General features: G+C 40.4%; 1 protein-coding gene across 4 annotated transcripts; it reads right to left on the reverse strand.

Annotated features, from left to right (window-relative positions):
* Positions 1-578: 578 nt before the first annotated feature.
* LOC140493807 (coiled-coil domain-containing protein 34-like) lies at positions 579-19,259 on the reverse strand. Of its 4 annotated transcripts, none has more exons than XM_072592697.1 (8): positions 19,181-19,259; positions 17,971-18,303; positions 16,152-16,403; positions 14,221-14,362; positions 12,920-13,027; positions 6,685-6,843; positions 6,140-6,269; positions 579-928 (listed from the first exon to the last, which is right to left on the reverse strand). In XM_072592697.1, the coding sequence occupies exons 2-8, from the start codon at positions 18,285-18,287 to the stop codon at positions 711-713; spliced, it is 1,326 nt and encodes a 441-aa protein (XP_072448798.1). In that variant the 5' UTR covers positions 18,288-18,303; positions 19,181-19,259; the 3' UTR covers positions 579-710. The 4 variants fall into 4 exon arrangements, with proteins under 4 accessions (XP_072448798.1, XP_072448796.1, XP_072448797.1 ...); XM_072592695.1 differs by having other exon boundaries at positions 6,128-6,269; XM_072592696.1 differs by lacking the exon at positions 19,181-19,259 and adding an exon at positions 18,433-18,529 and having other exon boundaries at positions 6,128-6,269.
* Positions 19,260-19,491: the final 232 nt, after the last annotated feature.

The following is a 19,491-nucleotide window of genomic DNA, read 5'->3' on the forward strand; positions in this document are numbered from 1 at the left end:
GCATTTGGATGGGTATATGAATAGGAAGGGCTTGGAGGGATATGGGCCGGGTGCTTGCAGGTGGGACTAGATTGGGTTGGGATATCTGGTCGGCATGGACAAGTTGAACCGAAGGGTCTGTTTCCATGTTGTACATCTCTATGACTCTATGTTATTGACATTATTTAGTTTTACAGACATGGCTTCGGATGCATCACTCATTACAAAACTTCTACATATTAGGATGAGTCTTCCCCAGTAGACCCTTTCCACTTAGATTACTAATTAGCTCTGTCTCATTACACAATACTAGATATAAATAGCCTGCTTCCAAATTATTTCCTCAACTTCTTGTCCTAGAATGCACTACTGACAGTTGTCTATGAACTAATTCTCCAATCTACTTTTCATTGCTGTAAAATGGCAAACAGTTTTCATTAACAGAAAGATAATATGAGAATGCACTATATTTTGTTAATTTCTATAATTTTGCGAAATGGCTGACTTATTAAGAAAACACTCATAAGACTATATTTCATATTCTATTGCACTGTTTAATGAAAATTTTAGTAAAAACAGCATTGATGAGACTCATGAGGGAATATGAAACTATTTTTAATTCAAATCCAAATATGGATCAAAAATATATCGTTGGCATTAACATAAAAAAAGTACACGAATGAAAATTTAAATAATTGGATTTACTATTAACGCCGCCAGTTAAAAAATAGTCATCTTGATTTCTTCCAAGCTGTTCCAACAATTAGATTGTCCTTTGGTCTGAAAGCCATATTTGAATGTGTTCTATATACACAGTCGGATTTTGGCTTCTCTTTCGTCTTGCAAGTTCTTTTTTTCATGGTGTCTTCAGAGTGTGGCACAGGGATGGGCTTCCATGGAACGGGATTACAGTAACTTGGTGCTGGGTATGAACATCCATCATAGTAACCTATAAGACATTAATTGCAAAATTGTCACAACAGTTGAATTGAATTTATTGTCACATGTACTGAGGCGCATTGAAAAGCTTTGTCTTGTGAGCAATAAGGCAGACCACATAGTTAAGTAGCATAAATAAGTAAATAATAGGTAAATAGCAGCAAAAACCAAAACACGGGTACAGATAAATGTTAAGTGTTTGTGAGTCCATTCAATAGTCTAACAACAATAGGGTAGAAACTGTTACAAAACTGGTTGGTGCGTGTATTCAGGCTTCTGTACCTTCTCCCTGATGGGGATCTACATTGTTTCAAAAGGCAAATCAAAATTGTTGATACTCAAGGGAATTTTGCCTGAAGATATTCCAGACAACCCAAAAGAAAAGCGAAATACATGTAAAGCAGCAAGTTATTTAATATTTCCAGAACTGACGCAGCAGGAGTGCAAATAAAGTTCAGGAAATAATAGAAATACAATTTTCATTACTTTCTTCAAAAACACTATATCAATAGTCAACAGTTTATAGAAAACCAAAAAAAAATCTTCCTTTCATTAGTGAAAATAAAGAAGTGTAGTTTGGTGCTTTGTGGTTCTCTCATGCAGTGTTAGATTCACAATTCGCCATAAGTTTTCCATTTCAATAAACCGTCAAGAAGAGATGTAGAGGCTAAAGTGCTTTACTTTGGGAAAGGCAAAGTCAATTAGAATAAAAAGGGTCCATTGTAAATAAACAGCAGCATTTCTTTTACACAAGTTGAAATTTGAAAGAAACATCTATCACCATATATGGCAAAAGCTAGCATATCCTCCAGTCCTCACACTAGAGAGAAATGTGAAGTCAAACAACAAGGGAAACTTAAACTTTCTGCGGATCTTCACAAACATTGATGGAAGCTGGAACACATTTGTCAAACTGGAGTGCGATAAACAGGAGACTGTTCTGGTTGTTATCAACCAAACAAGGAATGACAGCACTCGACAACATCAAAGCACGGCTATAGGGCAGGCTTACTTCCACGCAGCACAACAGCAGCCAGCAATGGGCAATCAAAACCAGCTGCGAAACAAAAGCTGCTGATCCAGCATCAGCAGCAGGATGGCACTCAGAAAGAACACGGCCCTGCAATCTCTACAATGTTTTTCTGAAAGCTGTATGCACACATCCTGGTGTCCCACAGGCAGCTGTGTGAAATGTGATATGCTGGAGAAGCATGAAGTCAATAAAAGTCAAAAAGAGGAAGGTGTTTTTTTTTGTGTTGTTGAGTAGCAGTGAAGCTTAATAGCTGAATCCCCAGAAATTATTCCTTTCCTCACTGGATTAAATTAATGGTTAGCATTCGGATCACATAATTCTCAATACAGGTTGCCTTTTGAAATAAATATTTAAGAAACGATATCCAACGGCATGTTCCAGATCACGCAATTAACTTAAGAGTTAATTCTTATAGAATATTTTGCAAAATATTACACAATGGGTCAAACTTGAGGATAAATAATAAATTGGCATATGAAGGATAATAATTTTTATAAAAGATATGGAATTCCTTATGCAGATAACACACATGAAAATGTGTTGCAAGGCAATAACATATCTCAAGGTTAAGACATTCAAACTCCACTAAGTTCACTCACATCTCGCAAGTCTTCATAATCTTGCAACATAATACAAGTACCTTCCAAACTCTAATTTGTCCTATTTAATTTGTAATGAGTAAACATTTTCAAAATAGAGAAAACTTACTGAATTAACAATCTGAATAGAGCAGTTTGCATTTTACATGTTTCTTCAGCGATAATATTTTTAAATACCATAGTTTTGTTTGAATTTCATTTGTGCAAATACAGTTTCAAATGGACGACACGCTTACATGGTTACATTTACTTTATTTAGGTACAGATGGTCACACTTCAAGTCAAGTTTGCATTCCTAAAAATCACAACTTTAAGTGAATAGGAATCAATGTTAAAACTACAGATAGGTTTATTGGGCCTTCTCAGTAGAAAATAAATTAAAAGATTGTAGAAACATCCTTGGGGTTTTGGGGCAGAGAATACTGGCATGATTGGTCTGATGAAGTTCAGCAGTCCTCCTGCACTGTTGAGCCAGTTGTAAGCCTCAGTGTATTGTGGGGGCCCTGCATTCTAGCTGTTGAGGAGAGGGTAGACTGAATTAAGTTGAATTGAATTGATTGTCACGTGTACTGAGGCACAGTGAAAAGCTTTGTCTTGCAAGCAATACAGGCAGATCACATAGTTAAGTAGCATAGATAGTAAATAATAGGTAAATAGTGGCAAAAACCAAAACACAGGTAAAAGCGAATGCTAAGAATTGGTGAGTCCATTCAGTATTCTGACAACAATAGGGTAGAAACTGTTTTGAAACTGGCTGGTGCATGTGCTCAGGTTTCTGTACCTTCTCCCTGATGGTAGAGATTGTAGAAAAGCATTGCCAGGGTGGGATGGATCTTTGAGAATGCTGGCGGCCTTTCCTTGACAGTGAGCCTGGTGGATGGAAGGTTGGCCTTTGTGATTGTTCAGGCCGAGTTCACCACTCTCTTAACCCTCTCCGATCTTGAATGGTACTATTGCCATACCAGGTAGTGATATATCCAGACAGAATGCTCTCAATGGCGCAACTATACAAGTTGGCAAGAGTATTCATGATCATTCCAAATTTCCTCAGCTGCCTGAGGAAGAAGATGTTGTTGAGCCTTTGTAACCAATGCATCCACATGAAGAGTCCAAGAACTTGTTGTGGATGACCATTCCCAGGAGCTTGACAGTCTCCACTCGTTCCACTTCTGTGCTGTTAATGTGTAGGGGGGCACGAATAACATCCCACCGAAAGCCAATAATGAGTTCTTTGGTATTACCAGCATTGAGAGCTCGGTTGTTCTCAGAGCACCATTTTTCCACCTCCCATCTGTAGCCTGTTTCGTCGCCATCTGAGATTCGACTGACTATGGTGGTGTCATCAGCGAACTTGTAAATGGTATTAGTCTGGTATTTGGCGATGCACTCATGGGTATACATTGAGTACAGTAGGGGGCTGAGTACCCATCTCTCGGGAACTCCAGTGTTGAGTGTTATTGAAGATGAAATATTGTCCCCAATCTTCATTGATTGAGGCCTGTGGGTCAGGAAACTGAGGATCCAGTTGCAGAGAGTGGGGTTTAGTCAGAGATCACGAAGTTTAGTAATCAGTCTCGAGGGGTAACAGTGTTGAAGGCTGAACTGTAGTCAATGAGTAGGATTCTTACGGAGCTATTCTTGGTATCAAGATGTTCTAGGGTGGAGTGAAAGGCAAGTGATATGACATCTGATGTGGATCTGTTGGTCCGATAGGCAAATTGGAGTGAGTCAAGAGTAGTGGGAAGGCTGGAGTTGATTAATGCCATGAGCAGCCTTTCAAAGCACTTCATGACCACCAAAGTTAGGGCCACTGGATGGTAGTCATTGAGACATGCTGCATGAGCCTGCTTTGGCACAGGGATGATGTTGGCCTTCTTGAAACAGGCAGGGACAGTGGTCTGCTGCAGGGAGAGGTTGAAGATGTCCGAGAAGATCTCTGCCAGTTGATCTGCACATGCTCTGAGTGCACGGCCTGGTACTCCCTCTGGTCCCACTGCTTTCCTTGGATTCACACAAAGGAAAACTGATCTGACCTCTGATGCAGTGACTGTTGGGATTGGTCGACAGGACTTGTCAGAGTAGGTGTTACCTCTCCACCGAAATTCTGCTCAAAGCGAGCATAGAAGACGTTGAGATGATCTGGGAGGGATATGTCATTGTCTGCTATCTTGTACTGTCTCCTTTTAGAACCTGTGATGTCATTCGGTCCTTGTCATAGTCACCAGGTGTCTGTTTGGGTCTCTAGTTTGGATCAGTATTGGTCCTTGGCTGTCTTAATGGCTCTGCGAAGGTCTTACTTGGATTCCTTATATTTGAATGGATCTCCTGATCTGAAGGCCTCACGCCTGGTTTTTAGCAGGTCCTGTATGTCCTGATTTATCCAGGGTTTCCTGTTGGGAACACCTGGATTGACTTCCTCAGTATGCAGTCCTCCACACACTTGTTGATAAAGTCTGTGACGGTAGTGGCGTACTTGTCCAAGGTACCTGCGCACTGTTTGACATGGCCCAAGCAGCCGATTCCACACAGCACCGGAGTTGATTCTCTGCCTCCTCCGACCAGCACTGGACCTGTATCCACGAGGGGGGTCTCCTGCATGAGTTTTTGCCTTGTAAGCTGGGAGAAGAAACATGGCATTGTGGTCGGAGTTCCTGAAATGAGGGCAGGGGATAGAGCAGTAAGCATCTTTCACAGAGGTGTAGCCATGGTCTAAAATGTTTGGGGCCCTGGTGGTACTTGGGCAATACCTTCCTTAGATTGGCTTGATTGAAGTCACCAGTTACAATAAACAGGGCCTCAGGGTGTTCCGTCTCCAGGGTGTTAGTGGTGGAGTACAGCACATCCCGAGCTTCCTCAACCTTTGCTTGTGGCGTTTGTACAGTTAGTAAAGCAGTGGTAAATTCCTGTGGTAGATAGAAGGGGCGGTATTTGATGGTGAGGAATTCAAGGTTTAGGGAGCAATGGCTGCCCAGGTTGCAATTTCTGTGCACCACAAATTGTTGATTAAAAAGCAAACCCCTCCACCCTTATATTGCCCGAGGATGCTGTACGATCAATACGATAGATAGGAAAACCATCAGCTTGAAGTGAGCAGTTGAGAGAATGGATGGGTTGAGCCAGGTTTCTGTGAAGCAGAGTGGTGAACCCAGTCATGGTCAGTGCTCTGCAGGTCAATGGGAGGGTCGTGCTGCTGAGCTCAAAGGTAGCTGGCACCTTGTAGACTGACTTCATCATATCCCTGAGGACAGTAGCATTTCTCAGGCAAAGCAACCAGTTAGTAACTGTGGTATGGTCACGTGGCACCTCTAATGGGTGGTCTGGGGCCTATTGGGTGTAGTTCCTGTTCCAGAACTCAGACAGTGGTGTGATACCTGGAGAAACCACAAGTCAGAAGGCTTGGAGAAGGAGATGTCATGTCAAACTTGTGCCAGTTGGATAAGGTCATGCAAATGTTATAATGAATCTAGTGTCACTAAATGAGGTCTCTGGTCCTCACAAGCTACGGATATTAAACTGAAACAATGCTAAACAGAGTGACTTTAAATATGGACCACGTGGAGAGGAAAATGACACAAACCTGTGAGTTTACCATTAGCATAACCAAAGCTGCTTGGGACAGTCCGAGGCCTGTTTTTGACCTTTTCTAACCACTCTTGGTAAACCTTGTCTGCCTTTTCCTTCCTTTCTTGTGTTTCAGCTATTCTTTTTTCTTCTTCATCCTTAAGATATAAGACAAAATAAATAATATTTGCTATTGCTTACTGATCAAAATCAGAGCCATCAGGGCAAGCAATTGTTCTCCTATTTGAATGCCTTGATAACACGGAGACCATATGGAGACCAACAGTTACTTAATTCAAGACAGAGAGGCAGAACAGTGCTGATGGTAATATATCGGAAGCAGAAACTGTATGTGTAATTTTAAGTCTAATTATAGTCCAGAAAGCATTTACAATATCCTGTTATTTGGATCCTGCAACTGTTGCATTTAAAATTTTAATCCCGTACATAAAATTATGGGATAAAATGAATTTTAATCTAATACAATTTTACAACGTGACACTATTTAAGCAGATTCTTGATAACACAGTCAAGAATAACACTACTGAAAAATAACAGGAAAGATAATCCTACCTTTTCTATCCTTTTTGTCTCCATTTCATGCAACTTCTTTCTCTTCAGCCATTCTTGAAATTTTTCACCTGCTTTTCCTGCTGCGAGCCGTCTTTCCTGTTCCTTGGCTTTTTTTACCTCTTGTTCTTTGTGATGCTTTATTTCTTTTTCCATTTTCTCCTGTAACCAATAAATTGGCCACACAATAAGCATATGTAAAAATTCATGCAAATTTTCTTCACCTGCAACAGGCAGGTCTTTACAATAGAATATAGAGATGCAAGAATTATGATGTTAAAAAAACAAACTTATTTATGTCCCTGTAAAACAAATAATTATTAATTTGTCATATCCATGGAGATGCGCAATGAGAGCGGAGATGTGTTTCATCTCATATATATCAATAATAAACCTGATAGGACAATCATGTAACTCTCCAACTGTCAAAAATCAAGATCTTATGTAATATTTTTTCTTCCAGTCACAGCTGAGTGCAAAGCAATGTACTGTAGATCCACATCTACAGTAGAAATACCAAGAACGTGCAATCCCTCGGTTGCAAATAGTTTCCATTCTTGAGTGCATTGTTAAGTCAATTTGGATGAAAGTCAGAACATAATACAAGACAACATAAAATACCCACTTGTAAGTATGAGGACATATTTGCATGCAATGTGGAAGCAGGCCAGTCAGCCTGTCGAGTCCACAATAACCCACCAAACAGCATCCCATCCAGTCCCACTCACCCACCCTACCTTTATTATCTTGACCTGGTATGAATATGTATCTGTGTGTTTGGGATGAAGGGGGATATAGTTTAGATCTGCATAGTAGCTTAGTTGAAAACACGTTTTTATTACTCATTGTAAGAATATATTTTGCCTTCAATATACATGTGACTTTTTTTTATGTGAGAAACCTTGTGAATGTCTATTTTGTTCTAGTTAACACTGATAAAGAGAAACAAAGAGGGCAGTGCCAAGTTGGAGGGTTGGATGTGGGATGAGGTGGGGTGGGAGGGGAGATGAGGAAAGTGGTGATTAAATGAGATTGTTACACTTTTGGTACATCTTGTTGAGTAGTAGGGCTTGATTTCCATAGCACTTCTCCCATCAGTCTCACAACACAGATCGTAAATAAAGCAGATGCACATGCATGAGCAAACAGGAACTCAAGTACTGCTTTGAACTTGTAGTATTTGATTTTAAATATTTGGTGGATCAGATTGTTGAAACTAATTTTAAATAGAAGAGCTAGACCATAAGAGAAACACGATAACCCATTAATTCTATAAGTTAAATATCATGCAACAATTATAGTCCAATAGGTTTATTTGGAAGCACATGCTTTTGGAGCGCTGCTCCTTCATCAGGTAGCTATTGGCCAGGATCACAGGATACAGAATTTATACTAAATTAATTCTAGGTCAGATTCAAACTAAAGCCTCAAACTAATGTGCAATGTTAAAATCAATGATTTGTGCAGTTCCTTTAAGGTCTGAACACTGAAACTACTTCACTTTATAAAATAATTTCACACCTACATTCTGATAAATTCATAAGCAACATCGGAGTTTTTTGGCCCACTATGCTATTTTTGGGAAGTTCTAAATGAAAACATTCTTATTTATTCAAAACTCTCCACCCATATCTAATTCTGAATTATGTACCATATACTCAATTACCCTGGTCTTCTTAATCAGATCCAATGGTTAGAGTCATAGTCATAGAATCATAGAGATGTACAGTATGGAAAGAGACCCTTCGGTCCAACCCGTCCATGCCGACCAGGTATTCTAAACTAATCTCAAACTCAAATGATTCCAGAATCTTCACCCTTAGTCAAGGTTCCGTAGTCATGGCATCATTTACACTACAATCTCAAGATCCAGTTTGCAATGGCTCCTCACCTGAGTGTTGCCTATTTTGCCCTTTTCCTAATTTTCAGTAGCAGAGTTCTCACCTATGAGGAGCCTGCAATCTGAAATTACCTTTCTAGAATTGTCCACCTTGGCATTTTACATCTTTTAACTAGCTTCAATTGCAATTAATGAGTAATAGCCCATTTTTTTGAAATGCAAAGTTGTCCACTATCAGAAGCCAGTTCACTGGTAGCAGTCCTGTACAAGTTAGAAAGATGCAGGTTAAAACTTAACCCTCAGGATTTAAGCACATAACTAAGGCTGACCAGAGCAGTGGTTGAAAAGTGTGGCACTGGAAAAGCACAGCAGATCAGGCAGCATGGGTGGAGCAGGAGAATCGACGTTTTGGGCATAAGCCCTTCATCAGGAATTGGAGGGGGTGGAGGCTGAGAGATAAATAGGAGGGTGGGGTGGGGAGTGGGGGAAAGTAGCAGGAAAGGCAGTTGCAAATGGGGAGTGATGATCATAGGTCAGAGTGGAGAGTGGAGCGGATAGGTAGGAAGGAAGATGGACAGGTGGGACAATTCAAGAGGGCTGTGCCACATTGGAGGGTTGGATTTGGGATGAGGTGGGGAGGGGAGATGAGGAAACTGGTGAAATCAACATGGATACCATTTGGTTGGAGGGTCCCAAGACAAAAGGTGAGGCATTCTACCACCAGGTGTCAGGTGGCTAGGATTTGGCGGTGGTGGTGGCCCAGGACTTGCATTTCCTTGGTGGAGTGGGAGAAGAAGTGATCGGCCACAGGGCGGTGGGGTTGTTTGGTGTGTGTATCCCAGGAATGTTCTCTGAAACGTTCTGCAAATTGCCATCCTGTCTCCCCAATGTAGAGGAGACCACATCCAGAGCAATGGAGGTGTAGATGAGATGTTTGGATGTAAATCTCTGTCAGATGTGGAAGGATCCTTTGGGGCCTTGGGTGGAGGTGAGGGGGAGTTGTGGGCACAGGTCTTACACCTCTTGCGGTGGCAAGGGAAGGTGCTGGGAGTGGAGGGTAGGTTGGTGGGGGGCATGGACCCATCGAGAAATTCGTGGCGGGAATGGTCTCTGCGGAATGCTGATAGGGGTGGGGAGGAAAATGTGTCTCTGGTGGTGGGGTCAGACTGGATGTGGTGGATGTGTCAGGTATGACTCCAACCAGCAAAGAGCTTGCCCCCAGTATCCACTGATTTCAGTTTTACTAGGGCTCTTTGATGGCACACTTGGTTGAATGTGACTGTGGTGTCCCTCTCACCTCACCTCTGGAACTCAGCTTTTTTTTTCCCATGTTTGAACTGAGGTTGTAATGAGGTCAGAAGCTGAGTGAAGCTGGGGGAACCCAAACTGGGTGCCAGTGAGCAGGTTATTGCTTAGTAGGTGTGGCTTGATAGCACTGCTGACGATGTGTTCCATCCCTTTATTGATGATCAAGAGTAGACTGATGGAGCGGTAATCAGCTGAGTTGAATTTGTCCTGCTTTTTATGTACACGACATACTTGGGCAACTTTCCACATTGTTGGATAGATGCCACTGTTGTAACTGTACTGGAACAGCTTGCTAGAGGAGACTATTGCTGGAATGTTGTCAGGGCCCTTATCCAATGCCTGCTATTGTTTCTTGATACCACCTGAAGTGAATCGAATTCGCTGAAGACTAGTATCTGTGATGCTAGTGACTATTGGAGAAAGCCACAATGGATCATCCATTTGGCACTTCTGGTTTCATTTTGCTGCAAATGCTTGTAAAAACAAGTAGTCCTGTTTGGGAGCTTCAACAGGTTGACACCTCATCTTTAGGTATGCCTAGTGCTGCTCCTGACATGGGCTCTTGCACTCTCCATTGAAGTAGACTTGATGGTAATGAGTTGGGGATGTTGGGCCATGACCTTGCAGATTGTGCTGGAGTACAATTCTGTTGCTGTTGATGGCTTACAGTGCCTCATAGATGCCCAGTCTTAAACTGTTAGATCTGCTCAAAGTCTGTTCCATTTAACATGGGATAGTTCCATACAACACAATAGCGGGTATTCTCAATGTGAAGGTGGGACATGCCACACAAAAAGCAGTGTAACACCACTTACAATGAGTGTCAGGTAACTTGCTGACTACTTAAAAACTGCAATAATCCTTCAACAATCCTTGGTTTTCAAAAGAGTTCTTTTCCCACTTCAATACACAATAAAAATATCAAAAAGTTAAGAAAAGGTCTTTACAATCACTTAATGTAATGTTACTTACAAACTTGTTGACTACCAAAGCTATTATAAATAGAAAGTCAGATGATACGAAATGCTGGAAAGTTTTACAAAGCAAGTTCAGTAGTTACAGAGATTATAGTATCCAAAAAGACAACCAGAGGTTGAAGCAAGGAAAGAGGAGTTAGTGCTGTTACTATGAAGAGAATAGTGAGTTAACAGAGGAAAGGTTAAAAAACAAACTCATGTCATTTATCACAACTAAAGACATGAGTCTTGGAGTATTTACAGCCATGCCTTCAGCTGTTGAGACTCTAAGCACGAGGATTCCTGTCATGGGGCTCATTCTCCCTCCTCCCCTCTCCTCTCATTTAAGTTGCCTCTCTAATCCTACCTCTGATATAGAATCTAGATATCTCCCCTCATAACTCATTAAGCGGCTCAATGTCAAATTTTTTTTTGATAATGTTCTTGTGAAGTAACTTGGCACATTCTACATCAAAGTCGCTACACAACATAAGTCGTTGACTTAAAAAGCAAAGAGTTTTAAAACAAAACCTGGATTAGTACTAAAAGAAGTGACAATTTTTAATAAAGCAAGGGAGTGCAAGAAAAAAAGGCCAGTGACAGAGGCTAAAAGAAACAGCAGAGCTGAGAATGGGAGTTAATCAAACAGCAAAGATCTGCTTAAAAACACTCAAAAGTAACACCAAAGAAACACACACATACACACAGGTGCAATAGTTCAAGAAAATAGCTGGATTGACATATACAAACATGGAAAGTGCTGTGGGGTCAGCTCTGACATATTGAACCTACAGCCTATCACAAAGGAAGATTAAAGCAACAAAAAAAGGAGCCATAGCTGATGCAAAATTACCAAGTCCTAGGGCTATTTAAAAAAAAATACAGTTCCTATGGAGTTCTGGTGATCTGCTTATCAACATGAGAAGGAAGCCGTTTTGCTTTCTTTCCACTGATAATTTTTAATTTATTCAGTGCAAGGCAAGCAACTGAGTCTACAAAATGTTAAAAACCTGCAGGCTCCTTACCTGAAACAGGTTTCGAATGGACTTTAAGGGAGCTCCCTCCTGTCTCAATGCTTTTATTAGTGACATTCCCCTCCAGCAGAAACAAAACACTTTGCTTTCATTTGAACAAAACTGAGTTTTATCTTAAAAGTCCAGGAAGGGGTGCAACCCATACTCCAGCTGCTGCTGTACAATGAACATCCCTCAAAATGGGAGTGTGCTTGGCCTCTCTTAATTGTATATTTCCATATAGATGCAGAAATTGAGAAATCAATGGAGCATTCCAAAATTAATATACTACATGGAGGTATAGCACACAGGAATGTAGTCAATTTTGCTGAATATGTTCTTCATTCTAATCTGTGTGCATGTGAATTTAGAGTGTGCAGATCGCATTTTATTATTTGACTTTGACTCGATGAAATAGAATAAAGCTAATCTCCTGTTAAAACTCAAGAAAACCTGGCCGCTTGTGGATTTTGACACCATAGTACGTGAAATATTGATCAAATTGGCAAGTATACCTTTTCCATATAAACCTGACACAGCCAACCGATGAGTAGAAAAAGGAAGCTGTTCAACTACAACTCACCTGATCATAACAGACCTTTCAGGTAATGCATATTCCAGATTTTAAAAGTTCATAAATTTTATCCATTCAAGCTATTTTGCACCAACTATTACAATTTGAGCACTTTAGTTATTGATCCACACACAAGTCTGGGTGGGTTACCCTTCAGGGGGTTGGTGCAGACTTGTTGGGCCAAATGGCATGTTTCCATACTGTAGGGAATCTAATCTAGTTGAAATAGTTACATCATAATTAATCTATTAAAGACCATCAGATTTTGAACTCATTGGACCTGAGGGGCTGAATGGCCTACTGTATTCCAATGATAAGCATCTTTCATGAAGTCTTCTTTTAACCTAGTCTGTTCCAGATGGAACCATTTCAACTTCTCTAGTCTCTACAAATAGCCAAAGTCATGTCATTGCTGGTATACTTCTGATAAGTCTCCTTGGCACCATTACATGTTGGAATAAAATTCCAAAGATTAAGATGAGGAGATCAAATTTACATTCCAAATGTACTACTTTTACTTTATTTGGTCAAAGTTATGTGCTTTTACCTTTTCATTTTTTCTTTGCACCCAACGTTTATGTTCAGCTTCTGCAAGAATCCTCTTCCTTTCACGTTCTTCTTCTTCTTTTAATTTTGCTTGTTTTAATGCCATCTCCTATAATAAATAAAGCGTTTTTACATTTAAAAACCGTACAAAAATGATTTCATCTTTGGGTGCTCGTGAGAAACTTTTGTTGTATTTTATAATGCAAAGGTCAAAATATTGATCACGGAATAGTTAAAGGTGAGGAATCCTATACTATCCATCTTAATTGATGCTATCTAGAAGATCCAAATGCATTTGATCATCTAATTGCTTCTCTCTACTCCCCCTTCCATTCCCAACTGCATCACTTCCCAGCATGCTCAGCTCCTGCCTAATGCATCAGTCTTATAACTCCTTAGTTTAATCTACAATAAAGTATGTGCAGTGCTTGATGCATCAATGTTGTGGCTTGTTGGCTAATAGCAGCTACAACTGAGTTTCAACTGATGAAAGGCAGGCATCTGTATTGGCTACAACAGAATTTAATAGCTTAAATTCCTATTGCCACTTGAGTTTTCCTCATCAGTTCAGCAGTTGTACCTTGAAGCATTGGTTGCCAAATAAATAAAGAAAACAGGCAGCAACAGAGCTTCACTATACTAATAAAAATTGCAAGATTTTGTCGGAAGAAAATCTGATCAACAGTAACAACAACTCGGTTTAATTTCGGTTGAGACCTACATTACATTAAAAAAATGGTCAAAATCCGATCACTGGTATCAGGAAAAATCCAAATTGAAAAATACAGTCCAATCTAACTTGATTGGACTGCACAATTTACAACAATCAAGAAATATTTTCTGGCAACAGAAAAATCAAAATTAATTTAATTATGCCAGTATGGGAGGTGATTTGTCATAGCAAGTAAACTGGTTTACATTGAAGCTAGTTCAAATAAACACTCAATTAAATTTGTGGATCTCGAGAATTCAGCTCAACAGATTTCACTTGCTGAAGATTGTCCTTGAAATTATTTTTATTTGACACAAACAGTCTGTAATTAAAAAGTAGCCAGTAAATTGGGTGAAACAAGCATTTTGTTTGAATTTCATCATAACTAATCCATTATATAACCAATAATATTATTTATAGATGTTTGTCTTTATTCAATCGTCCTTAGCTATTCTTTTGGTTTCAGTTCAGTAATCTAAAAACAAAGAACAATAAGGCAACAGTATAATTCACTATAAACCCACTCAGACGCACTGTGTCATTTAATCTTTCAAATTTAGTGGCCTAGGCACATGAACTGAAAGACTTGCCTGTTGAAATTTGTTCTGTATTTTTATGCGTTCTTCCTTTGCTTTCTTGATAAGCCACTTCTCCCAGGCAGTAAGATCACCTCCCTTATAGTGTTGCTCTTCCTCTTCACTGAGTTTGTCTTTACTTAATGAAGCTGTAAACCTTTGGAACAAAGTAATTCTTCATTACAGAGTTTATGCAATGTCTGCAGCAGTCGGTGTATTAAGTGCATGGAGCACTTGAAAATATACATGCAGGAAAAATGTAAGAGTCATACATATCTTACTTTTACAGATCCTTGATAACTCTCACAGAGGTACAGAGCAATTAGTGATTTTCAAACTACACTATCAAGCAATCTGGGAGCATTGCACAAGTTGGATAAGAAACAACAGATCATTCATATTATTGTTATCAAAGGCCAGTAGGTATAAAGGTACCAAGCTGACACTTATTTTAGAGACTGGATTGTGAACTAGAGGTATGTGGGTTTTGTTCTGAGTTTTATAATTCAGGATTATGCAGAATGTTTAATAATTAATTTGTTACTCGTTCTGGAGCCATGATTTTTAAAACCAGGATATGAGAGAGAGAGAGAGCCAGAGAGAGCTCTTAGCTTAATAAGATTTATAATCAGACAGAATAAACATTGAAAAGCATTGGCTTGCTTTCAGTTTAGAAGAATCAGGAACTTGTTTCTTCGCTTAGGAAAAACCCCATAAGGTGCAGATGTCCTGGTGGCTTTGGGTGAAGAACACTTTCTCCTGAAGAGAGGAGTTCATTTGGAACAGTTGTGAACTACGTTATTTTGGTGTAAGAGTTTTAAGTTGAAATTTCATGCCAGAAGTGTTTGGTTGGAACTGTGAAAGGATTCAAGAAAATTTAAGCTCAATGATATTAATAATCAAGGAAAATGTTATCAAACTTTCAAGAACGGGAATCAAAATAAATAGCTAAGTCAAACCTAATAGATGTGATACAGAAGGGAATGCTCAGATTTTGAGTACTCTAAAGTGGTGGTATTGGTACAGAGATTATTGTATTTTTTGCTGGTGTTTGCAGTTGGAATCATACAATTACTATATTTAAATTCCCCAGTTGTCACGGTGGGATTTGAACTCATGCCTCCCATCGATCGTCTAGACCTCTTACCAGAACAGTAACATAATTATTAGCTTATGGTATCTTTGTGTAGCAAGAACAAGAAAACTATGTTAGGATCATTTCTGGTACCAATTCTGACCATATAAAAGTACAAAGTGTCCAAAACAAACTAATTCAGTACTGTGCAGTTAAAATATGTGTCATCCATTATTTGAGGTATAGTATTTGAAGAAACAATTAGTTCTAACAAGAAAAACAATTGTTTCAATTACTACAGGATTTTTTTTTTCAGTCTAAGATTATAGATCATCGAAATTTGCAAAATAGATCCTCAATCAGTAGAACTTTAAAACCCTGGAATGGATAGACAATCCATTGTGATATGCAATTTCATATCCTGGTTCATATACTTTTTGGGGCTGCAACATATAGATGTCTTATATTTAAACATTCTACTCTAAAGCTGAAGGACTGAATTGAAGGCAACAAATTAATTGTATACTTTCTCTTAAAAGGCGTTGCAGCCTTACGGGTTTAAAAGATGAATCACCCACTAAGACCACACCTAGTTGCCAATTAAACAACGATATCTATTCAACTATGTGGATGTATTGAAGTAATTAAGACAAATGGCATAAATGAAAGATTTAAAGTTCAGTGGCCAAAAAAGTAGTTTAATATCGGCATTCACCATCTCTGAATTCTCACATTTGGATACTATCTTTAGTTACAGAAAATTCTGGTTTACCTTTTTTTGGCTAAGCTGAATTAAAAGTATAATTTAGAAAATTTGAGTAATGATGAATTAATGACCCTTTGCAGATCTCACAACTGTTGAATGCTGTACCTGGATGTTTTTGGTCTGACTGCAGTAGACACCGTTGGTCTTTTTGACGGAATGCTTTTTTGTTTGCTTGCAGTAGATATCAATCCTTTATTTGATGTTCTACTTGCAGGTGTCATGGGGGCCTCAATATCCCCCTCCTCACTTTCATAACTATCATGGTAAATAGGAGAGAGCAAAGAAGTGGTGGAATCTCTCAAAAACTCCAAATTACAACTCCTGTGCAGACTTTCTCTTTTCAACCAATTGTTGTCTCTATGTAGAAACAGAACTGAAGATTAGAATTTTATAGACTTTATTCAGAAGAAGCATATTTCACAAAGTAATATATTATTTTGCAAACATTCTTGACGTTTCATAAAGGTCTATGACAACACAGTTCTTCCATGTCATGAAATGATCTAGCAATATCTCTTATAAATGTCACAATCCCAATGGCAAACACTGTTCAAAACAACCTTTGATACGACAGCAAGTCAATCTAATTTTATTCACCACATTTTAAAACAGTTATAAATACACATGCTATACTTGGAAATTCAGGCTGTAATTAAACAGAATAAGCCTGCAAACCAAATTCCAAGCTTGTACATTATCTACATGTAATCTACTGAACTGTAACCATATCTGCAATTGGTTAATATGGAAATTATAGATTTAATGAAGAAATTAGGCCAATTTCTGAATAAGAAGAATCCCATTTTAGTTTCAGTTGGCAACTTTATTAAACTGAGTTTGAAAAAAATAATGTCAGCAACCAATCACTGAAATGGACAAGAATAAATGTTAAGTCTGCATGTTGTTTTGTAAAAAGAATTAACTCAATAAGTATAATTAACAAATCAGAAATCTTTACAATTTTTTAAAAACTACACAAGCTATATAGCTTTTCAGTAAAAATTAAACACTGTTGTGCTGAAAGGACTGTACTGTACATAGAGAGCAAGTGAGAAATGCAGATATTGTTGATTCATTTGATCAGACCCAAATCTGATCTGCAGAATCATATTAAGGCTAGAAGTAACCATCTTTGGCACTGAATTTGGTTACTTATAGACTAACTTTCAATGGGTTAACTGAAATATCAGCACAGTAAAAGGACACATCGGCTTTGGCAATTACCTAATTGGCACTTTGTTTTCCTAATGTTGAAGGGACTACAGTGGTAACTGATTACAGTGGATCAGAAGTCTTGCAAAGAAGAATTGCTTTGGTCCCAGGACAATGGTGCAGGAAGAGGTGATTCCTATAGTCGCACATCAAATTGCTTGGAATTTAAAGCTGGGGTGCTAAAATGCTGGACAAGCACTATCTGGAGAGAATGTCTCTCTGGGAAATAAAGCTGGGTGTTCAACATGTGCATGGTGCTAGAGTCATATTGTAGGTAGCAAAAATGACACTTGACCTGGTAAATTCAAAATTGGCTAGAGGATGGCAAGGAGCAGGATTGAAGGGGAGGACATGGGCAATGCAGTAAAGAGGGTAGGTCAAACAGAATACGGACACTATTTTGTTAAAAATCACACAACATTGGGTTATAGTCCAACAGGTTTACTTATAAGTACTACTTTCAGAGTGATGCTCCTTCATTGGGTAACTAGTGAAGGAGCAGCACTCAAAGTTAGTACTTCCAGATAAACTTTTTGGACTATAACCTGGTATTGTGTGATTTTTAATTTTGTCCGCCTCAATCCAACACCATCACATCCACATCATGACAATATTACTGAGGGAGTTGAGGACATTGTTAACCATGATAGGAGAAAAACACAGAGGCTCTCTTTTTTTCCAACCTATATTTGCCTAAAAGGCAAAAGTATACCTGGATTTCTTTTGCCCATGTGGAGTAGAAACTACTGGTTTTTTTGAGGCACTGTCTTTCCAACTGCTTGGCGTAGACTCTGAATCTCTGCTTGAAAGTCTGTCTGCCTGCTTGTTTGGAGACTCATTTTCCTCATCTTCACTTTCATAACTATCATGATAAATAGGAGAGAGGAGAGAAGTGGTGGAATCCCCTGAAGAGGATAAATCACAACTCTTGGATCGGACATCAATCTCCAACCGACCATTTGGCACATATGGTTCTGAATGAGAATCTTTTGTTTTCAAATCTTCTTTATCACTTCGCGTTGAAGTCATTCTTCAAGAAACCCGTCTGGTCAAAAATAAAGACAATCAAATTTAAGGTTTCAAAAAAACTTTTATTACAGATATGAAAAACGATATAAAAGACTGCATGAAAGTGAATGAAGCACATCAGGACAAATCAGTGTAGAATACGTACGTGAAGACAATGAATCAGGCAGGAAGGGGAGGAGAAAGTGGAGTAGAGGATGGGGGGACAGGGAGACGGGGGGTGAGGGAGGGAGGGTAAAGAGAGGGTAAGGGGAGGGGGAGAGGGTAGGGGAGGAGGAGAGGGGGATGGGGTGGAGAGGGGGAGGAGCGGGGAGGGGGGGCGAGAGGAAGAGGGGGAGGGAGAGGGAGAGGGGGAGGGGAGAGGGGGAGGGGGAGGGGGAGGGGGAGGGAGGGGGGAGGGGGAGGGAGGGGGGAGGGGAGAGGGAGAGGGGGAGGGGGGGAGGGGAGAGGGGGGGAGGGGGGGAGGGGAGAGGGGGGGAGGGGGGGAGGGGAGAGGGGGGGAGGGGAGAGGGGGGGAGGGGAGAGGGGAGAGGGGAGAGGGGAGAGGGGGAGGGGAGAGGGGAGAGGGGGAGGGGAGAGGGAGAGGGGGAGGGGAGAGAGGGGAAAGGGGGAGGGGAGGGAGGGGAAGGGAGGGGGAGGGGACGGTAAGGGGAGGGGGACGGTAAGGGGAGGGGAGGGGAGGGTAGGGGAGGAGGAGAGGGTAGGGTGAGGGTAAGGGAAGGGTGAGGGAAGGGTAAGGGGGAGGAAAGGTACGGGAGGGTAGAGGAGGGGAGGGGGAAGAGGAGAGAAGGGGAGAGGGAGAGTAGGGGACGTGGAGAGGGAGGATGGGGTAGGGGTGAGAGGGAGGACGAGGGGAGGGTGTTTCTCTTTCCTCTGTCCATCTAACTCTCACTCACCCTATCACCCTGAGTGGATCTTCTCGCGCTCTCAGTCACTCCTTTCCCCCCCGAGTCCTTGTCTCCCCGTGATGCTGCCTCCACCAATCAGGACGCACGTCCCCGGCCGCGAGGACGCGGTGACGTCGTCTCCATGGTGACGAGCTGGGCCTAGTTCCCGGCGAAGCCTGTACCACAATAACGGCTCGTTCCCCCCAGTCCGACCCACCACTGCCACCACCGTCAGTATCACACGGATCCCGAGTCTTCTCCCTCTTCACTCTGCATTCAGCCTTTAATTGTTGCTCTAAAATCTCATATTATAAACATGG

This window comes from Chiloscyllium punctatum, chromosome 22, assembly GCF_047496795.1.
Source record: "Chiloscyllium punctatum isolate Juve2018m chromosome 22, sChiPun1.3, whole genome shotgun sequence".
Classification (NCBI taxonomy): Eukaryota; Metazoa; Chordata; class Chondrichthyes; order Orectolobiformes; family Hemiscylliidae; genus Chiloscyllium; species Chiloscyllium punctatum.

What these genes read in the sequence shown, in the direction of transcription:
- LOC140493807 (XM_072592695.1), bottom strand. Translation starts at nt 18,287, where the DNA reads ATGACTTCAACGCGAAGTGATAAAGAAGATTTGAAAACAAAAGATTCT. An exon ending in TACAGAACAAATTTCAACAG is followed by an intron (nt 13,028 to 14,220) that starts GCAAGTCTTTCA and finishes TATTTATTATAG; the next exon opens with GAGATGGCATTAAAACAAGC. An exon ending in TGCAAAGAAAAAATGAAAAG is followed by an intron (nt 6,844 to 12,919) that starts GTAAAAGCACAT and finishes TATTGGTTACAG; the next exon opens with GAGAAAATGGAAAAAGAAAT.